This window comes from Antedon mediterranea, chromosome 11 (genome assembly GCF_964355755.1).
Source record: "Antedon mediterranea chromosome 11, ecAntMedi1.1, whole genome shotgun sequence".
NCBI classification, from domain to species: Eukaryota; Metazoa; Echinodermata; class Crinoidea; order Comatulida; family Antedonidae; genus Antedon; species Antedon mediterranea.
In genome coordinates, this window is record NC_092680.1 from 6173674 (window position 1) to 6195888 (window position 22215).

A 22215-nucleotide genomic window follows, 5' to 3' on the forward strand; every position below is an offset into this window, starting at 1 on the left:
GAACTGCATATAAGTTACGATTTTACAAAGAAAAAGAGTTGCATCCCATCCGGCAATGTTAGCAGCGGTTGGAATTGCACAGATTATTAACAGAGCTATATCCGTTACGGAGAGGTTAGCAATGAAATAATTTGTAACGTTGTGCATATCACGGTGTTTAGCGACGACGTAAATAACTAGTGAATTCCCGCAAATTCCAATAGCGGCGATTAGTAACATTATCGTCGGAAATACAATTGTAGCGACTTTTTCGGCTGTTCCTACAACCGAATCGTTGTATGCTACGGTAATCGTAACGGGAACTTGCGTAGTTCCTTCCATTATCGTTGGCGCCAATGACAATAGGAAATGATCTTAGTTCGTATAGTTTGTTAGCACACCGCCGCCGCCGATGGAACTGTACACACTTCTGAGACAAGTGTTTCCTCTATCTTGTATAGACGCAGATCCTATCGTTAGCTTTAAGTCACGTGCACTAAGAATAAAGAAAACAATAACAATCGATTATTACACGGTAAATGCCACATGCTGAAATCAATCAGTGCCGCTTAGTAAAGGTCTGGTTTGAGCTAAAAGGCTACCAATCATAATACTAGTAATATACACAACAAACAAGCTAGTGTCACTATAAACATAATTGGCCACCGTTTCTTAGCAACAGCAGAAATCGAACAGATAATCTTACTGATTATTTAAATTGCCAAGAAAAACAATTTATCTGAAAATAAGAAAATTACAATTTTATTTAAAGGTATTCATTACGTATATTAATCGTAATAATGCATATTCGTATTATCATAAACTGTATCATAATAGTCATAATTGTGAAATATACAGAAATTATGTTTATTCAGAAATTGAAGAAATCAGCAACTTGATACGTTGTTCTTTGTCAGGACAAATCATAGGAAAAACCTACTTTTCCCACAATATCATAATGGAAATTTATTTTCCATTTTCTACTAGAAATTAGAATTTTTTGTTAAGTTTGTTAATTCTTTTATTAAATCTTTGTTAACAATTGAACAAAAAAAGAATCAAGAAAACGACATAGTTTTCATTATTATACTCTAGATGTGCTTAAATCATCATGTACTGTCAAACACTCTCTCAATATTGGAGCCATGGGCAAATTAAAATGATTGTCGGCAGAAATGGAAATAGCAATAACAGAGAAAAGCAACAAGTACGAGCGGGAAGATTTTTGAATGATTGATCGTTTTTGATTGACTGAATTCAAAAATGTTTCAACACCTGAAGTGTACCAGTAGAATAATTATGTATGTTATAAGTGCATTTATCTTCAAGCATTGAGAATAAAATAATTTATATTTTTAAATCTTTCTTTAAAGATTCTTCAAAATGGTAATTCAATATTCCAACAAATTATGTTCTATTTTTCAATGTTTTAAAAGGTAGAGCTGTTTATTTTTATTATAGAATGAAAACAAATGTGTACACTTAATAGTAAACGGTTTTTGGTAAATGACGACGAAAACATGGAACAGGAAAAAGTGAAATTAAGAAAATTTGGAAATATCCGATGACTTTATTTCCTTTTTTAAATTCGACCTGTAAGTAATGCTATGTTGAGTAGTGATCAGAGGTGGGAGTCGAATCGTAATGACTTTTTGTTGGAGTTAAGATATTGAGATGGTTAGGTTCACGTTTGAAATTGATTCTTTCCATTGATTTATGGAAATATAATATCGCGTGCTTGATTAATGATGCTCGTTCGTCCTTACATACCAGAAAACAAGTGGAGTTATTATCAATTTAAAACAAATTAGAAACTGTTGACAAACGTAAGGCAATTATTATTAAAATACTTAATAAAATAATACTGTTTATACGAAATATGTACATTGCAGCTAAAATAATTATTATTTCACTTTTCACTATTAATCCTGTAGAAAAGATTGACGTTATGAATTATCGATTGAAACTACAGTAGTATTCACAAACAAAAACAATGAATCAGTAGACCTTCAAAAAGTGTAATTAAGAACAGAATAACATAATTAGTCGGTTATAGACTTTATCTATTATTATCGTTCCAAAATTAATTGAATTGAAAAATATCGGCAATTAAGAAAGCATTATGAGCGTTCTTCCTCAAGTCAGAAATGATTATGTATTTTACCGTAAAAATCGAGATATAATAAATCTAAACCCTTAATAATCTCAAGCTCTCAAAATTATAAAAAAAAACCACAGAAGTCAGTATTTATGGAGCGCTAAATAATACAATAGAATAGAATAGGCTGTAATGTAGCATTAAAAAGACAAGGGAAAAAATAAGGAAAAGTTACCCACGTGCATATTCATTAAAAATGTAATTATAGGATAGATAAGATTGTCTTTAAGCTTGATTCCCACTAGAACGTAACGCAAGGACGTAAACGCAACGCAAGCGTTTTAAAGCATGGTTCCCACTAGCGACGCAACGCAAGGCCGTAACGCAACGCAAGTGAATTGACCAATCACAAGCGATGGCTTATTCGCTTGTGATTGCTAACTGTCTATAACTTCGCTTGTCATTGGTTAAAACGCTTGCGTTGCGTTTACGTCCTTGCGTTACGTTCTAGTGGGAACCAAGCTTAACCAATGAAAAGCGACGTTATAGACAGTTAGCAATCAAAAGCGAATAAGCCATCGCTTGTGATTGGTTAATTCACTTGCGTTGCGTTACGTCCTTGTGTTGCGTCGCTAGTGGGAACCACGCTTTAGAAATAAGAAGCAATTATATTTCATAAGGTAATTATCTCGGTGTATTGGTAGTAGTCACTCTCATACTGTACATTTAAAAGTAACACATCCAAATGCCAACTTTAAGTCAATGGCTACCAGATGTCTCTGTGAGACGGTTATTTGAACCAGTACCAGTACCCAGTACCAGTATTATGATGTTTCTCAAATACTATCACTGGGATATGTCGACAATTTGTGTCGAAAATGGTATAAAGTTTTGGCAAGTTAAAACCACAAGTTCAATCAGTCTGGTTTAGGATTTGAATGTTTCACATTTTGTTTTAATAAATTTATATAAAGGACTATTAAATGACAATATATTAAAGAAAACATAACGATTAATGATTGTAACAACTGTGCATCACGTGATCTTGTATTACTGATGATTTCGGTCGGTCGGTTGCATATACCGAAATAATGACCTGTTAATCGGCGTTTTATAATATAAATAAATCTGACTGAATGATTGATTGAATTAATGAACATGTACAGAGGTCCGTAATGGTTATAATTGTGTGGTGGTTATACATGTTGACCTTCGTATGCATAATTGGCAAAACGCACTTTTTTTACACAAAAAGGTTATATATTTGTATCTAAGAAGATTTCCCAGTGAGAGTTATCTCATTTAAAAAAAATTTATTATTATAACTCTAATTGAATGTTTCCTAGGGGAGTTTCATTAGCATTCATCAATAATAATGCAATGTGTCTAGAGAATAAATGATACTCTACATTTTACATTATAAATACATATTCAGTACAATAGTGTGAAATAATCCATTACATATCAGATGAAAATGAGGCATTGGTTATAATAAGTTATTAAGCCTCGTAATTGGTCTGGTTGTCAGTCGCTAATGTAAAGTAAAAAAGTAAGAAAGAGTAAGATCACAAGGGCAGAAAGAGTAAGTTCACAAGAGAAGAAAGAGTATGATCTAAAGGGAAGAAAGAGTAGGATCACAAGGGAAGAAAGAGTACGATCACTAAAACGTATGGCTTAAGCACCTTCACTTCTGCTGCCTCTCGCCTATGGAATGACCTACCCGCCTCTATTAGATCATGTTCGTCTACTCTCGCCTTTAAATCTGCCTTGAAAACCCATCTTTTTCTTTCAAATTGAGCTCTCTCATACACCGCGCCTTTAATTACTTACTGCTGGAATTGGCGCGTTACAAATTCGTACTATTATTATTATTATTATTATTATTATTAAGGAAAGAAAGAGTATGATCACAAGGAAAGAAAGAGTAAAATCACAGGGGAAGAAAGAGTACGATCACAGGGAAAGTAAGAGTAAGATCACAGTGGAAGAAAGAGTAAGATCACAAGGGAAGAAAGAATATGATCACAGGGGAAGAAAGAGTAAGATCACAAGGAAAGAAAGAGTATGATCACAAGGAAAGAAAGAGTATGATCACAAGGGAAGAAAAAGTAAGATCACAGGGCAAGAACACGAAGATTATTTTAAAATGCGAAGAATGAGACGATTAAACTTTATACAAGGGCTACTAGAGTGAGAAGAAGTACAGTATACAGGGAAGATATATTTGATACTGCATTTCAACAAATTATGGATACAGTACCTAGAAAATAATATAATAAATAAGTTGTACAGACAAAAACTACAACCACGTAAAAGACTAGTCGATTGAGCTAAAGCTTTACAATAATCCACATCCCAAGGTATCGATCAAACATAAGCTTTACATTTGTTACTTTACTTGTATAACAATGTGTGGACGCAATCGTATTTAACACTACAGACTATGCTTCATTAAAGAAGTGCATGAATGAACTTGGCCATTAATGTGTTGCTACGAGCTCCTTAATCAATCTCGTGTTAAATCATAATGACAGAGTGAAACATTATACAGCTTATCAGGATCAAGAAGGACTCAATAATGAACGCACGGATAAGCTTCATTGCCCGGTCACCACGTTGCCATATTACTTACAAAAATGTTTGTACTTAATTAACTAATACCAACAGACACACAGAATGATGATGATAATCGAAATGGTTAAAATACGAATAGGTAATTTCTATTTAAAAATTCAAAAAACAGCCGGCCTCAGATTACCCGCAAGAATTCAATTTCATAAATTTATTTAAATTATAAAACGTTACTACCTATTTGCTGACACACAACTGACTCGTTAAGGTTGATGTCCAATATAGTATGCGAATATATAACGTTTACCGTTTCCCGTTGGGCGCATAACTATAGATCTTTGATTTAAATATTCCTCCTGGTTACAGCAACTATGACGTTTGTTTCTTTTCATTTATATACAAACTGTATTATATTTAAATATTTTATAGATTGCAGTAGTATATACATATTACCACGCATGGTAATACCCCGGTATTAAACTGTTATAGTTGCGTTTATGAAGAGGTGGTACAATGTGCACCTAAAATGTACGTAGTGACGCTTTCAGTTGTGTCGAGCATGCGTACTTTCAAGAATTACTTTAGCCCCATATTGCGGGTGTTACATCAGTTAGATATCATTGCAATTGGTTGCATACCAAAGCAGTTCTGGTTTAATTGTAGGAATGTCTGCATTAATACAATGCTTTCATGTGGGGCAACTTAACGTTTTTTCATTCTTGCAGATTACCACAATAATACGTATATCAACAGCTTATTGTTGGGATTGGTTTCTTCATTTAGGCTTACATTTAATTTTGTTGATAGTTGGAAATTTATGGAGAATACAATCAATGAACTTGTTCCAAATAAGAAATACCAAAGAACTAAGAACTGGAAGGAGGAGAGGAATGTGGAAAACTAAATGTACAACTACAAAAGAACTTAAAGGAGGAGAGATTAAAAAAAACTAAATTTTCAACTACAAAAAGCTAAGAACTTAAAAGAGGAGTTATTGTAGAGAACTAAATTTTCCACTACCAAAAAAACTAAGAACTTAAAATAAGAGAGATTTTAGAAAACTAAATTTCCCACCAAAAAAACTAAAAATTAAACGAGGAGAGATCTTAGAAAATTTATTTTTCAAATACCAAAGTACTAAGTACTTAGGAGGAGAGAATGTGGAAAACTAAATGTACAACTACCAAAGAACTAAGAACTTAAAGGAAAATATACTTTAGAAAACTAATTTCCAACTACCAAAGAACTAAGACCTTAAATGGAAGACAGTGTAGAAAACTAGATTACTAAGAACTTACGGAGAAGATATTTTCTAAATGTCCAACTACCAAAAACTAAGAACTTATGAGAGAATGTGGAAAACTAAATGTCCAATTACAGAAGAACTATGAACTTAAAGGAGGAGAGAGTGTGCAAAACTAAAATGTCCAACTACCAAAAGAACTTTTAAAATACCAACTAAACTAACTAACTAACTACAACTAATAACTTAAAGGAGGAGAGAATATGGAAAAGTAAATTAAATATCCAACTACTTAAAAAAAAGAACTTAAAGGAACTATTGTAAGAATTAAAAAAAAAGTTGAGACTACCAATGAAGTGAGAACTTGAAGGAAGAAAGAGTGTAGAAAAAAAACTAACAACTTAGAAGGAGTGTAGAAAACATAATAGAACAGCAGAATAGTTGAACTTCTCCAATAATTTATTATCACGCTATTATTATTATTATTATTATTATTATTATAATAAGAATACACAATTAAGGAAAATTACTGGGTAAACAGGCATGTTTACGCCCTCATTATTGTAGGCCTATTAATTCAATGGCCTGAAGCTCAACAGTGATAATTATTATAATAGGTTTTTAGATAAGTTGATACACTGGGGGTCAAGTATATAATATTTTTACGACCATATCAAAATACCTTTGTCCTTGAAAAATTTTCTAATTTATTGTTCAATTCAACAATGTAAAAAGTGTAATTACAATGTCAATAGGTATTAAAAAATGATAGAAATTGTATACAACAACTGACGTAATGTAAGACAGTTTTATTGCAAAAACGTGAGCATTTCTTACATGTTGGTATTCATTTATGAAAGTGGTGCAACTATGGGAACTTTCAACCAACCCTAAGCTTTATAAGAAAGCCATTGATCTAATAAATTAATGAAATTCTAAAACCCGAAAAACTTTGCTCTACGAACATACCATATTTCTCCAATTCCTTACTTTTGAATATAGAGTTTCATGCAACTACACTAACTCCATGTAATGGGTAAACATAGTACTGTATTTTTAAAAGAAGACATCATTTGCCATTATGAATATGTCTAAAAAACTAGGTACATTTATCTCATCCTTAACATGGACAAACATGTTGTATTATATTATATGTTCATTATCGGATGTATATTTATTATATTACTCTGTATTTAAAATACTAGATGGCACGCTCGCTTCGCTCGCGTACCATCTAGGTCGTGCCCACAGATGGTTCTCGAATACACAGTATTTCCAGCGAGAAAAAAATGGAGATTTCAAGTGTACGTACCGCAGGACTATAATACATTGTCGTTTACAGAAACGAATAAATATACACAATGATTTATGTAGTCAACCAAAATTAGCACCCTGGGAATTACTTCCGAGAGAGAAACAAAATGAGTCAAATTTTTTTATTTGGACTCATTTAAACAAACCCAATTTGTGTTTTGTATGTAACATTAAGGGTTGAGGGATGGGGGAAGAAGATAGGTACAAAGAGGAAACATTTTAAAATATATTCTTATCCACTCAGTAATGAAATATTGTTTTTAATGTGTTATAGGCCTATAAATAATATACCACTAAATACAGTAAAACATTTACGATTTGATACGGTATTTTGTTAAAACTCTCACTGTCATAGTCGATTGAAATAGTAAAGTACATGTAACGATACACCACTACGACGTTTATATATTTTTAAATTATTAATTAATACAAACGTTGAGAAGCAACTGTCAGTAATAACGTTTATTTATTTGTATATTATATGTTTATAATCTAACAGTAGGGCCTACCCACACTCACAGTAATAAAGTTTATTTGTATATATTTTTATATTACATCTAACAGTACCAACACTCACAGTAAGAAATTTGCGATTCAAATTGCCATCAAAAGTGGTTAATACCTTAACAGTATTGTACAGCATTGCAATACTATTTATGTTTATTCTCCAAGGGGGCCCATAAATCTAAATCTATACCTCTATGGTTAAACCAAATAATTTGGAATGTTTATTTGTATATTATATGTTTATAATCTAACAGTAGGGCCTACCCACACTCACAGTAATAAAGTTTATTTGTATATATTTTTATATTACATCTAACAGTACCAACACTCACAGTAAGAAATTTGCGATTCAAATTGCGATCAAAAGTGGTTAATACCTTAACAGTATTGTACAGCATTGCAATACTATTTTTGTTTATTCTCCAAGGGGGCCCATAAATCTAAATCTATACCTCTATGGTTAAACCAAATAATTTGGAATGTTCCATTCATCACAAATCAATACATTTGTAAAAACGTATATTAAATGTATCAAAATAGTATTTTTTAAAGAAAATCGGCCTGTCTTCAACATTATGATGGTGTACTCTAGCTGTTCAACCGGTTTTCAGCTATTAAAAACAATTATCGTAGGAGGAGATAGGAAAATGCGAAGCCTCCTCGCATTTTTGTGGCGGGTATTTTTCAAGACGGACATCCATTATACAGTGTATACCACGGTCGGAAAACACCCCTATTTGGGGCAAATCTTGGAACCTAAATTCGTTTTAACCGTCAATAACTTATTATCTAACTTAATTTAATTAGTAAACAGGGTTACATCAGGTGGTTAAAATCAGTACCGAAAGTACGAACCAACTTTATATACCATCGAGTAAAAATTCTAGAAGTAAGGCGCGATTTACCGAATTTTGCCCTTACGTAAATTTATATATAGATGTACGATATACAAAAATTAAGAAAAATAATACGCTCACCTTAAATTAACAGTGATTTCGAACTAGTATAACTAGCTGTGTTCATAACGAAACTACCATTATTATGAACAGTGTGCTGATAAACATGCTGACTGGAAAATATGTATCATGGTAGTTTAGGTCAGTGGAAAGCTGGACAGAAAATGAAGTTCACTACAGTAGGCTAATATAGCTCCTCTTATTATAGATTATAGTATTTGTACATAACAGATCGCTTAAAATGATACAATCACAATGCAATCATATTAAGCAAATTTCATGAAATCCAAAGTCCAAACATTATTATTCAGGTTTATTTAAACAAAGAAACAAAATCTTACGCTTGTATTCTTGTTTATCGATTAAATTAGTTATTAAATTTTATTTTTTAAATGAAATATCTGAAACATTTATTTTTTTTAATGATTAGTATTTATATATCTAACATTAGGCAAATGATATGTCATGCAGTTGTTTAATTTTCTTTTTTTTTCTGTTTAGGTCCCTGAAACAGCTTCTATTATTGTTCCATTTAACATATTGTAAATATAGACTTTTTTTTTCTTGGACTGTTTTAAATAAATGTGAATGAAATTATTTATAATAGAATATTTCATAAAATGGAAATTTGATTTTATATGTTGCCTACCAAAACACTGTCTAGTAGAAAATTGAACAATATTTGACCTAAATTTACAGTACTGTTTATTAATTTCAATTTTATCAGCAATAATCAATATCTTATTGATCGGTCCCTACGGAGAAACCCCATGTGTTGTGAATTAAATGACGTCACTACTACCATGAGACACTGTTATTGTTATATTATATCACCTATATGAAACAAATAATACTATTAATTATTTACTCATATTTTGTTTTTTCCATGGAGGTATTCGAGCCCTACTGTAATACTGTCTAACTTTATTCACACATGTTGATATTAAACATAATTTGAATTATTATTTGTTTTTGGAAAAAATTTAAAAAAACTAAATTAGTGAATGAAATAATGTTTCGCAGACTCGGTATGGAAACAGACGGCGAACGTTTACAAATTGTATTGATTATTGGTTATGGGGCGTCACCACAATGCAAGTAATCACGCCGCGATGGATTATCCGAAATGTCGCGTTGCGTCCACCAAGTGACAATCAAGCTAATAGAGCATAATAATTCCACTAGCACGATTATTCATCTTTACGTTATGCTATAATCGTTGCTCTGTATTTTCTTAATTATCTTTTAAATTAAAAAAAAAATGGTATGTTGGTCGTGCCGTGATACTGCTATCACGTATATTGATTCTTATGTATTATGTTAGACTGGTAGTATATCGTTTGTAAATAGCTTCCTTATCCGTTATGTATCATGTTTGTTTGATTAATAGATATTTTCCAGCTTGGGAGGAAGAATCAACATTAATTAAGTCCAGTAGTTTACTGTAATTGAAGTACTGATGATGTGTGTATTCGTCGGTTTGTTCAGCTTGCATTTCCCACGTCCTTAATCGAATCAATGATTTATTTTTCTAGCCGGCGGATAGATTTGATTTGAGAGTTTACTTTATGGTTCTTTATTATAGTATCTCGGATATTCAGCTGTTGCACCTCATACCAACTGCATCTTAAATTTCATTATTATCGAATAATTACCATATGTATGGGGAGCCAATCAATACAATTTTAATTGCAGTATATATTTGATTGTTCAGTAATTACGTTTCAATTCGAATAGAAAACTTTATAAAAAGTTAAGTGAACAAGCAACAGTAATGAACACATCACGCTATGGTGACCATAAATTGGTAGTGCGATATGTAATTATCCGTAATTATTGTCAATTTCGTAAGCTTATCTAGGCTTACCATTTTCATTGTACTTTCTCTGTAAACTTGAGATATATGTAACAAAAATCGAGCTGGAAAAAGGAAAATCGATTACAATCATTTCACAATTTGGATGGAATGATTGCAATTCCTGATATTGACACATATAATATAGGATTGATGGCTTTAGGAGATAAAATTAATTACTCAATGTCATTCTGAAAGGTGCTCAATATGATATTATAATCACTCATCATCACTCAATATATATGAATAAATGCATTCTTTGCTAATAAAGTATGCACCTACAGGCATTGGATTAATATTGACAAACTGGGGACAACTTGGTATTTGTCTGGGATGAATCATTAAAAACACACTTCAGTAACATTTCCGCTTAGTTTAAAATTTAAAAATTTAGACAATAAATAAGGTTATACTGACATGCTTGTTTATGTGTAGTTAGAGGACAATTATATTATGCGTGTTTGCACTTTGACACAGTAACCGCCCACCCCCTCCCCCGGGTTAGAAATTGTCCTGTTACTTAAGTCCACAAGTATTGTCAATAATTGTCTAATTATGTAGTGTTCCCCTTCATAAAAACAACTCAATTTGAAGAAAATATTTCGTATTTATTTTACGGGCCTATCCGTCGACACTCTTGATAAATGTTTGTTTTGCATTCTTGAAATTGATATAATCTTTTTTTCAATGAAAGAGTCAATTTTTCATTTCTATAAACATTAATTTTTGTGTATACTAATGCAGCACGAGAAGACGTCATATTTATGATTGACATAGATTGTTCCGTTTTCACCGATAACGAAGGACATAACCGCCTCAGCCATGTACAAAGAGTATACATAACGATGATTTAAATAAGTTATAGAAGAGCCAAGTGCCAATTGAAATGACTGGGACATGGGATGATTACTGATGCAATCTATTAAGGGCCTTGAGTAGTCACATTGAGTAGGTATGAAATAATTATTACTTACTGAATGTATTTTCTGTATCTTGCTTTCCTATAATTTGACTTTTTGCTCTCATTATTCAATTTAATAGCCATATTCTGAGTATTTATATAATAATAAACATTCATTTCAATTCGTGCCTAAATTGTTGATGCATAGAACATTTTAAAGCATTGGTTAATGATGATACATTCGTCTCATCAACTTCTTCTAGGATTAGTGGAGTTTAAACCCTACAGATTGTGAAGATGTTATGAAATGCCAGAAGGTACTACTTCAAGCGCAATAAAAGTCTCCACAGCAGTTATTATCAATTATGAGAGGTTAAAAATGTTTTAGAACATAAGTTGAAACTAGGTCAGATGCTATGCCAACAAAAAAATTGCGGGGTTGTTTCAAGCGACAGTAAAATGCCAACGTAGGCCATCGTCACTGGGGGTGGAGGAATGGAGTATACACTAAGTGGCAGCAACATGTCCAAACCCGTTTAAAAACCAATTTGCCAAATGATTAGAGGCGATACACACAAACTGGACAAACAGTAACTTCATAATTAAAAATTAAAAAGATTGGCGCAATCTTCAGGTTCATATTTTGCAACCAAAAGTTTTCAATGTATGATTGAATAATGAAAGGTAGTGCAATTCACAACTTAAAAACCTCAATCAATCAATCGATCAATCAATATTTCCATTTGTATAAGAGCTATGTCTGTTTTTAAAATTTAACAAACAGTTTTCAATTTATACAGTAGGCAGTGAAATTTTTGGAAACTCAATCAATCAATCAATCAATCAATCGTTCCGTGTGTATATATTCCAACGTATATTGATCATGCCGCTTTGAAAACGAATAGAACAACTGAATATTAAGTATTGATTTTTGATAATGATGGTTATCAAGAAAACATGTTTTTATCAACATGTTTTTATCAAATTTTTTTCTTAAATCAATTATTCAAAAATTAATCAATAACATATATGCGCAATTACATAAATACCCAGAGTGATGGACCCGAATACTCATGATTGTTTTTCAAAGCGCACTTGCGTATTGGCAAAGTTGATTTAGTTTGAACTAAACGTATCGGTTGCTATCTAAATACATGTTAGTGTGTATTTTCTAGAGCACCACTTCTTTAACCACTTTGGAATTTGATAACTCAATATTGAGAAGCTTTTTGGTATTAACGAGATTTTCATTAAGCCACTAAAGCACACGTGGATCATCCTTTTGTAGTCATTTACTATTATAAGCGTTCACTTTCTACGCATACTGGATTTTAAACACATCTTCCAGGGATGTGACTAAATCCATAGCATGTAAATACCGTTCATAAGGATTTAGAACCAAAGTCAGTCGCACTGACGAGGGACGTCTAATTTACCTTGTAGTACAAGTGCATTTCAGATGAGATTAATTGTTATGCAATCCATTACAAGCAGTGAGGATTTCATCAAGAGGTAAACGCATGAGAATAACCTCTACATCAACGTTTCGTTTGAACTAGACAGGTTAGATGAGGGTGAGATTTGATTTATCTAATTTTGCCAGCATTTCTCCATCTTTATCTCCACGAGATTACACTGAACATTTTCCCGGAGCAGTGTTAGTTGGTACAGCTTAAAAATTGTAGTTGTTTTAGGTCTACGTTGTGTGCCGGGCCGTACGTAAGCAATTTCAAGACAATATAACGATAAGATTTATTTTAGACATCATCTATGAATTATTCTACATGCAATTCTGTTTTCCATGTATTTTTTTAGAACTCCATGTCATTGTAGTTAAATGCTATAGTCTGCAATATAGTGTTACTAGCCAGTGGTTTTGGCTATCTGCACGGTAAACCGTGTTTGTAATTTAAAATGTTCTATCGACACGAGCGACTGTGCACCTAGTTTTCGTTCACTGTGCCGATAGGCAGCACGGGAGGCAGCATAATTAAATCGTTCGTTTCACCGTACTAAATGTACACCGATAGCAGATTGTACCTATAGAAACTTTAAATTACACGCCCAGCTATACATGTTTTGTTTAGGTAATTTTAGAAACAATTTGGTAAAGTAAGAATGATGAAATAACGTAGGCCTATACAGTATAAAAAATAATACAGTGTGCAGTTTGTATTCTTGTACGAGGCATTTTGTTTAACGTAATCCTTTACACATTGACTGTAAGTATTTCGCATAGGTCATGATTTGTTTACCTTTAAAATGGATAAACAAAACGGGACAAATAATGATTTAACAGATCTAGAATTCTATCCAAATATAACACATACCGGTTAAAAGCGTAGTTATACAGTAGGCCTATTACAAACAATGTAAGTTATTGAAGGAAGAACAATCATGTGTTAATCTGGGCCTCCGTGGTTAAATAAAGTTGAATTTAATTAAAATGTGACTAACGACTATTGCTTCCAGAGTTTTTAACTGTATATTTGCGGAGGCCTAATTTATGCTTAAATAACAACTAACTTATTCATAAGATTCATTTTCAGCATTGAATCAAGCACACGTTATGGACAAGCCGTCTACACTTCGTTCCAATCGCAATATATAATAAATTACTAATCTACTAATAACAATGCACATGAAAGATCATATCGTAGATAGTATAGATCATCTTTAAATACAAGTCATTTTCTAAAATAATTTATTTAAAACTAAGAATGAAGAAATAACTACTGTATAGTCTAAATAGTATAAAACATATGATTGAAAATGTCTATCTGGTTTGTAGTAATAAGTTATTGATTGAAATATATATTTATACTGGGTAACCTCTTCAGTCAAAGACTGGTCTCCCAGAGGGCGCAGTTGGTGATCAGTGGCTGTGATGTACTACTACACCGGGGTAACCCCCTACTCGTCTCGAAAGATGTACTAGGTTCTTTAAAGTGCACACGAGCAAGTGGTGTACACTGGACCTACGGTTTATAGTCCTTATCCGAGAAGACTCGTTCTACCACTAGAACCATGGAGTGAGTGAGCCTCGAACCCCTGCCGATGTTATGGCTACGTGATTACGGTTCCACTGTCTTAACCGCTCGGCCACTCACCCACATTAGAAAAGTTATGTTAGTTTAGGCCTACATACTAATTGTTGGTTTGGAAAAAAGAACATTTCTAGTAAAGTATAAAACATATATTATTGTAACCATTTACATTAGTCATATACTGATAGTAAATTACTAATCTACTAATAAAAATGCACATAATGTAAAATCATCTTTAACAACACGTCATTTTCTAAAATAAATTATTTACTAAACTAAGCGTGGAGAAAGATCTATAGTCTATATATAGTATAAAACATATATTATCTTAACCATTCACATTTGTCATACCGGTAGTAAATCAATGAATACCACTTTCGTTGTAAGAATTATGTTTTGTACAACACGTAAACGTGTACAGTATTAGTGGATTATCATTTCCTTTTCGAACCAATCATTTATGATTACCAAACCGTTCCTTTTTATATTGTTTAATGTAACGATACGGGGTCTGCATCAATCTATTAAGCAGTACACCGTGTGAGAGAATGCTTATCTTGCAGCTAATTGTAAAGTGCTGCAATTTTCAAACGAGTGCAATATGTTACAGCACGGTTAATTAAGTACACTCTACAAACTACTAAATAGAATTTGCAAATAATGTGGTGATGACATTGTAAAATCCAAGAATACTTTTCAATCCAAGTTATTAGTTTAATTTGTATTGATGTTTCGAGTAGAAAAAGCAACCGGTGCTCCAGACATAACACATATGTTACACAATATTTTGCATTGATGTTTATTATTGTATTTGATTGAATGGACGTCATCAATTACCGTAGTGTATATGTGCTTTTATAACTCAAAATCTCGCCAGTTTCATGTACTCACGCTCAGTCGGTTGATGGACTGTGAAGTGGCTCGCGATCTTTCAGCCTTAGGTGTAGTAGGCTTCGACTTTTGACATTTTACAATTGGAATTGCATTCCAAGTTTAATGCATTGAATGGAGATACAAAACAATTAGCCTCCCCACTAATCACATTTGACATTAACAACTAATGTTGGCATATATCACCATGGAGGAGACAGGGAAAATAATATGACAAAACATTTGTTATTTACTGAATCTGCAGTTATGCTACTATTTATCAAAATTTAATTACACAGACCGCGCACCCACATGCAAACATTATCACCTGCGTGGTTATTAATCACGTGATTGATTTCCTGGTTTACCCAGATTTCCTTTCAGACAAATTGGAATTACCGTATTTTATAAAAAAAACTCACCTAATCTACATCTTAAAACACAATCTATATCGCGATCATCATCATCATCACGACACGGGTGTTCAACAGCGTTTACTGCAAGAGAAAAACAAGCAAACTACAGTAAATGAAAAACAAACAGAACACCGATGTGTGATGTACCCACATAAGGCCTATGGTAGTGATATTTCCAAATATGGTAGTGATATGCCATCATCATGTCCATATATGGGCACATTACATTTATAAAGTTTGTTTGTAGAGCTTTAGTTTACAGTATGTGTCATCATGTCCATCTATTGGCACATCACATTTTTTTGTCACATAAAGTTTGATAGTGTAGACATAGCTTTAGTTTACAGTATGTGACAGAAATTCCAGTTTTGATCAAGAGCAAACTCATTGAACTATTCTTTTTTTTGCTTATTAAGTAAGTGGGCTTTAGTTTGTTGGAAGATTGCAAACTAAATAAAACCAGAAAGATTTGCTTTCAGTTAACATAAATTAATGAATCATGATTAAAGCAAATATCTTCGGTTAGGTTTAAAAAAGATTTATTAAAAGCAGTGCATTAGTGGTAGTAGTTCAAAGTACGGAGAAGACAATTAGAGTTCATCTCCATTAGTTCGAATGTACTATAGGACTAAATGGTGCATTTTCCAAATTGCATGTATTTGTCGTGTACTTGCGCCTGCTGATAATGTTACAGAAGATACTGATAATTTAACAATCAATAATGCTCTCATCATAGTTCTGCTAATTACAACTGGAGTTCATTGAAAGTATACGTTGGTATAAAGATGTATTGTCGATAACTATTTATATTTCTTATATTCTTATATTTCTTATTTATTAAAAAACAAGCTAAGGTGAACAGACACATATAAAACAAGTCATCTTCTTTTATATCATATTTAAATGTTTAGTCCAATAAAATTAAAATATACATTTCTCACAAAAGCTACAATACAAGATATACAATGAACGTTATTTAAGGACTGGAATTGATTTACGTAATTGTACCGTCGTGTGTTTAATCCTAGTGTGAACGAGCTACGAAAACATACAAGAATAAAGACCGACATTCATTCGTTATTATTACGTTATTTAAGAGGCCATGCACTTGGTTGTAATTTCCAAGAATATCAGTAAAAGTTTGAAGTGCCGAACTATCTGATAAATAAAACTTGATTGCCTAGTTTATTTGCTTGTCCTTTATAGACTACAAAGCTATGTAAACACAATCAAACTCAAACTGTGATGTCCCCATAATATATAGACATGATGATGTCATATCACTATACCATATTTAAGCATATCAATATCGTTTTTGGGCACATCACACTTTTTTGTCACATACAGTTTGATAGTGTAGACAGAGCTTAATAGATCATTATACTTTATAGGCCTCGTATGTCGACTTTGAAATCCTTTTTTTCCTACATAGAACGGCATCATCTAAGAGATTAGTCTATCATGTTACCCGTAGGTAAATGTTGTACCATTGTAAGAAAAGCATAATTACTTATGTATGCAAATATTTATGAAATTCCATGCGGTATTGTAAAATATTCTTGCTTATTAATTTATACAACTATATCGTTTTTTTTTCAAAAATGCAATCTGCATGTCAAATTATATCTACAAGTTATTTGTATGAAATTTAAACTTTAAACTATAATTTGCTGTCCTCCTCTATTACAAATTTAATGAGACGGAGGATGATTTAGAGCTTTTGTGAGTGGATTGCATCAAAAACATTTCCGTAATTCCGGTAAAAATTATCATAGCATTATGTATACTTAAGATCTTATATTCCGGTTGTAAGCTCGTTAACTGATGACGAGATGGTTTAATCTTTCATTACAGCATAATTTAGAAACATTAAATAAAAAAGCTGATGTTTAAGATGACGTTTATTAGAGGATACACTAAACAACACACTAACATGAAAAAACAACGATCAATGTTTTACAAAATATTTGTTTGTAATGGGCCAACGTCAAAATGAATGTTTTTGTTCGTTTCGTTGAAAATCACCATTTGGTAACTTGTTTTATTAGATTGCATTTATACAATGGATACACAAACTAATTTTTCTAAAATAGTATGGTAATGAATTATTATCTGCGCACTATATATTATAATTATATCAACTAACCACTAAAGCAATTAATTAATCGTAATGGATTGCAATTGTGACCACTATCATAAAGTAACCAGGAAATGTTTAGATCCAGCGAATGGTAGCGTTTCTTAGCTTAGTTAGCCAATGAACGAGGTCATTTGTTAGTTGAATAATTCACCAGTTTTAAAGTCAAGTTGGTAGTCGCACTTTATAATTAAAAAGTATCTTTTTAAAATAGACCTATCGGTTACAAATTAATATCATGTTTTGTATATACACTTCATTTTCTAATTGTTACTTAATATTACTGATTGTACTCACTGCATTTTTACTGAGTTTTACCTTTTTTCAATAAATATTTTAATTTTTCAAATGTTATCTTGCAAATTTGACTAAAATTAGTTTAAGAAAATGTACTGACTACAAGGCCTGCATTTAGCAACTCCAGGCTAAATATAACATTACTTCTAATAACATTCTTTCGTATTTCGTGTATAGTAACATAGAACGAACAGTTTACAATTAGAAAATTCAGACAACTCCAGATATGTATAAAAGTTAAAAAAGTTCATTATTTTGAGTGCAACACGTTTTTCACAGATTTAAAACTGGTGTAATATTACATTTTGGTCATACACTACAATTTCCTTAGCCAATCAATCGTCTTCTTATCATTGTATATTAAAACATATGACACTTCAAATCGTAGCTTGGTAGAAAAGCACCATTATTTATATATTCGTGACAAATTGCTCACTTCTGCCACTTTCTTATAAATAATTCAGAAAACATGATCTATAATTATTTTTTAAAAATGAAAAGCACTTAAAAGAAATCGACTGCGGCGTAAACGCTGGGGGGTAATCACAAGACATGCACTTAACTCAATGTTATCCTTACGTAATGAGATAATGCGTTTCTTTCATGAGATTTAACCTTGGTGTTGGCCGGATCAAATAATATAGTAATTATACATTTTGTCTACCGACATACGAACTCATAATACTACCTAAAATGTATAGTTGTTGAGAGGAGAATTATGTCCGTAATGCATAGTTAATGGGATGTCTTAGAAATATTACATTGTAGAAGCAATAGATAGTTGACGACAAATGACGCCAGAATCCAGATATCACCTGAAGCTCGATATGGAAATAGTATAGAAATATTCATAACCTGAGCCAATTTTAACAAGTGACACAGGAAAGGAAATTATATAAAGAATATCCTGTAGGTAGATAATGTCCGACTTGTTTTATGTTACTTTACCAACGGCAATGTATCTTAAATAGTAACTTGATGATAACAATGCTTCAGCAACTTAGTTCTCATTGCTACTTTAAATTACTGTATATAAGGCACATTGAATATTGTTCTAAAATAACATTGGAGAATGGAACTAGCCACAGTAATAGGCCTATAGTAACTTTAATAGGGCTTTTAAATTACTATATATAAGGGAGTCACATTGAATACGGTATTGTTCTAAAGAAAAGACCGTGGTAATTTGACGTAATACGTAAAATAACATCGGAGAATGAAACTAGCCACAATAATAGGCCTATAGTAACTTTAGGCCTAATAGGGCTTTTAAATGTCACATTGAATATTGTTCTAAAGAAAAGACCGTGGTAATTTGACGTAAGTGATAAGTAAATAACATTGGAGAACGGAACTAGCTATAGGCCTATACTGTAGTAACTTTAATAGGCCTTTTTAGTTATTTACCCATTATAGTAAATGTAGGACCCTATACTGTTAATAACTTTAATAGGCCTTTTTAGTTATTTACCCATTATAGTAAATGTAGGACATTATACAAAATCTAACTACACAAAGGCCTACATTTTTCTTTTTCAGGTATAAATCACTAATTGAGAGCAACATCAATAGCAGACAAAATCTGAATTATTAGAAATAGTTTTTATACCACAGTTGTAAAAATATTAATTTATTTGGTCCTCTCTTTTACAAAAAAAGAGACAGAATGGTTTCAACCACAAAACAATATTTAAAAGGTGTTTGAAGTAAATGAAACAGATACAACAAACACACAAATAAAGATACTGTAAACACTCCCGCACAGGAAAAGAATTAGTTGATCAGTAAAAGTAAATCAAAAGAAATTAAATACACATTTTTTAGAACAAAATCAACGTGAATAGGCTAGCACACTCATGTATGAGCGCTTCTACCATATACAAACTAAATACGTATACATTTACAAATGTAAGTAAAAGTAAAAATACAATAAATGGTTTTAATTTGTAGGGTTATTAAACATTAGCCTAATTGAACAATATTGCAATGTCACAAGTGAATAAGTACACTTTGATGCTGTAAATCGGTAACATTATACAATTTAAGATTTCACAAAGATTACTATCAACAAAACAATTCTAACTAATATTATCAAACAACAGACGTTAGGTTTGAATTTAAGAAAACAGCGAACAAACATTATACCCTTTTTCTTAAGCTTCCTATTAATAGATAATCACGCGACAACAGTGATTATTCATATTCATTCACATCAACCATTACATTTCGTAAAGCAAGCTATTATAAACTTCATACAATTAGGCTAAAACGGTGCCGTTCATAGTTATTTAACCGGATAATGAGCACAGACCTTAGTAATATTGGTGGGTACCTGAAAAGGTCCTATGCATAGCAATTCCTCAACACTCTGGCCCACCCTCTTAATTTTTGATATAAATATATATGGTAGTATAATATGAATGGATGTGAGGTAACTTAAAGGCCAAGAAAGTAGCATATAAGTATCATTTATATTTATTTATTTAACCAGGCCAAAAAAACCCATAAACTCACCGGCAGAGAACTGTATTCAATTCACCATCATCTTTGTACCAATGTATCGTACACATTAAAAAAACTCCGCTATCGTCAGTTCAAAACAAGACCGTTGGGAAAGACTTGAAAGCGTGTATGTCCTCCAAGAGCACAAACGTTTCTGATTGTTAAGCATGAACTAACATCATGTACACAATCAAAAGCATTCTCAAGTGACAAACGCGACGGCTGTCAACTGACACACAGTCGGATCAACCAATACGGTATTAATGACGGTTATATTTACCTGTGTTTTATCTACGCATGCGAAGTGAAATGCACGTGTATTCCATAAAACGGTTACGATTACTCGCAAGGTCTCACAGACCTAACTATGATTATTGAAGGTAGCTTTTTGAATTATTTTCAGACGGGAATAATCTTGAAAATGATGGATTACCTGTAGATTTACTGTTCAAGCTGACTTTAATATGTTCACATTCGCGTGGACACGAACATGTTGTTGGAACACTTATCAATAACCAGTACAACCAGAGAAGGCTAAGGACAGATACAAATAATCTTAAATGTTAAACCATATAGATCATAATTATTATCTCATGGTTAAACCGGCCGTAAATTTTGTTAATATTCCACGGTCTATTACCATCAGTTGCTTTTGTTTGAAATTTCGCCAGGGGCGCCGAGAAAGATGCCCCGGTTATATTAGTTTCCGTAAAGATAATGAGATTTCCGCAATACATTTTCGCTATTAAACAGGAACATTTTATTTTATAAAACAAGTATTTAATCTTTCACTTTCACATAAATTAATGGCACAAACATTAAAGGTCGTACGTATTATAATATTGCTTTATAGTTAAATAAACATGTGAGATGGATCTTGATGTTAATCAACTTAATTGTTTGTTTGAGATGTCCACGTCCTTTGATTTGTAAACGATATCGCGTAGTTTGTACTATAAATACAATCTACTTCGACAAACTTAATATTTTCTTTTGATAAACACACAGGCGTTTACTTGTCAGTATTCCCGAAGATAAATGGATAGATATGATGGCTTGGTGAGACAGAGAGCGTAGAGCAAATAATCCAACTAATGAAGAGGAAAGTTAATTGGATTCGTTATCAATATGTAAATAATATAAATTGATTTAATCCTCTTTTAGTATACAAAGCAATCAGTATTAATGTTATTCTCTTGAATTATAATTAAGTATTCGTGTACTCGGCTTTAAAATGCGTTTCTGAGGCTTGACGCAAACATGTTAAATGAACAATGAATCGGTAGTATACCGCGACCAAAACGCGTTACAGAACGCTCAGTGGCTTGGTACAACCATATTCCGCAACAGTGCCATTCGTTTCTCTTTTTTTGTCTCCAGATTTAGCATGTCTTTTTTTTATTATACATAATGTAATTGAAAACGAATTTTAGGCCTATCTCAAGTGTAATTACCAAAAAATAAGACGTGTATGCCTATAATAAAGGAATCGTTATTAATATAGTGTTTAACGAAACGGTTA

General features: G+C 32.1%; 1 protein-coding gene across 3 annotated transcripts in view; it reads right to left on the reverse strand.

The window, feature by feature from the left end:
- The window catches only part of LOC140062698 (G-protein coupled receptor 54-like), a 43346-nt gene that overhangs the window by 9785 nt on the left and 11346 nt on the right, over positions 1-22215 (reverse strand). Inside the window, exons 1-3 of one of the 3 annotated variants that reach the window (XM_072109006.1) lie at positions 20706-20865; positions 15764-15838; positions 1-475 (exon numbers count right to left, since the gene is read on the reverse strand). In XM_072109006.1, the coding sequence (XP_071965107.1) occupies positions 1-321 (321 nt within the window). In that variant the 5' untranslated portion in view covers positions 322-475; positions 15764-15838; positions 20706-20865. Of the gene's footprint in view, positions 476-15763; positions 15839-20705; positions 20866-22215 lie in introns of those variants that run through there. The other 2 variants (XM_072109007.1, XM_072109008.1) reach the window with 2 other exon arrangements.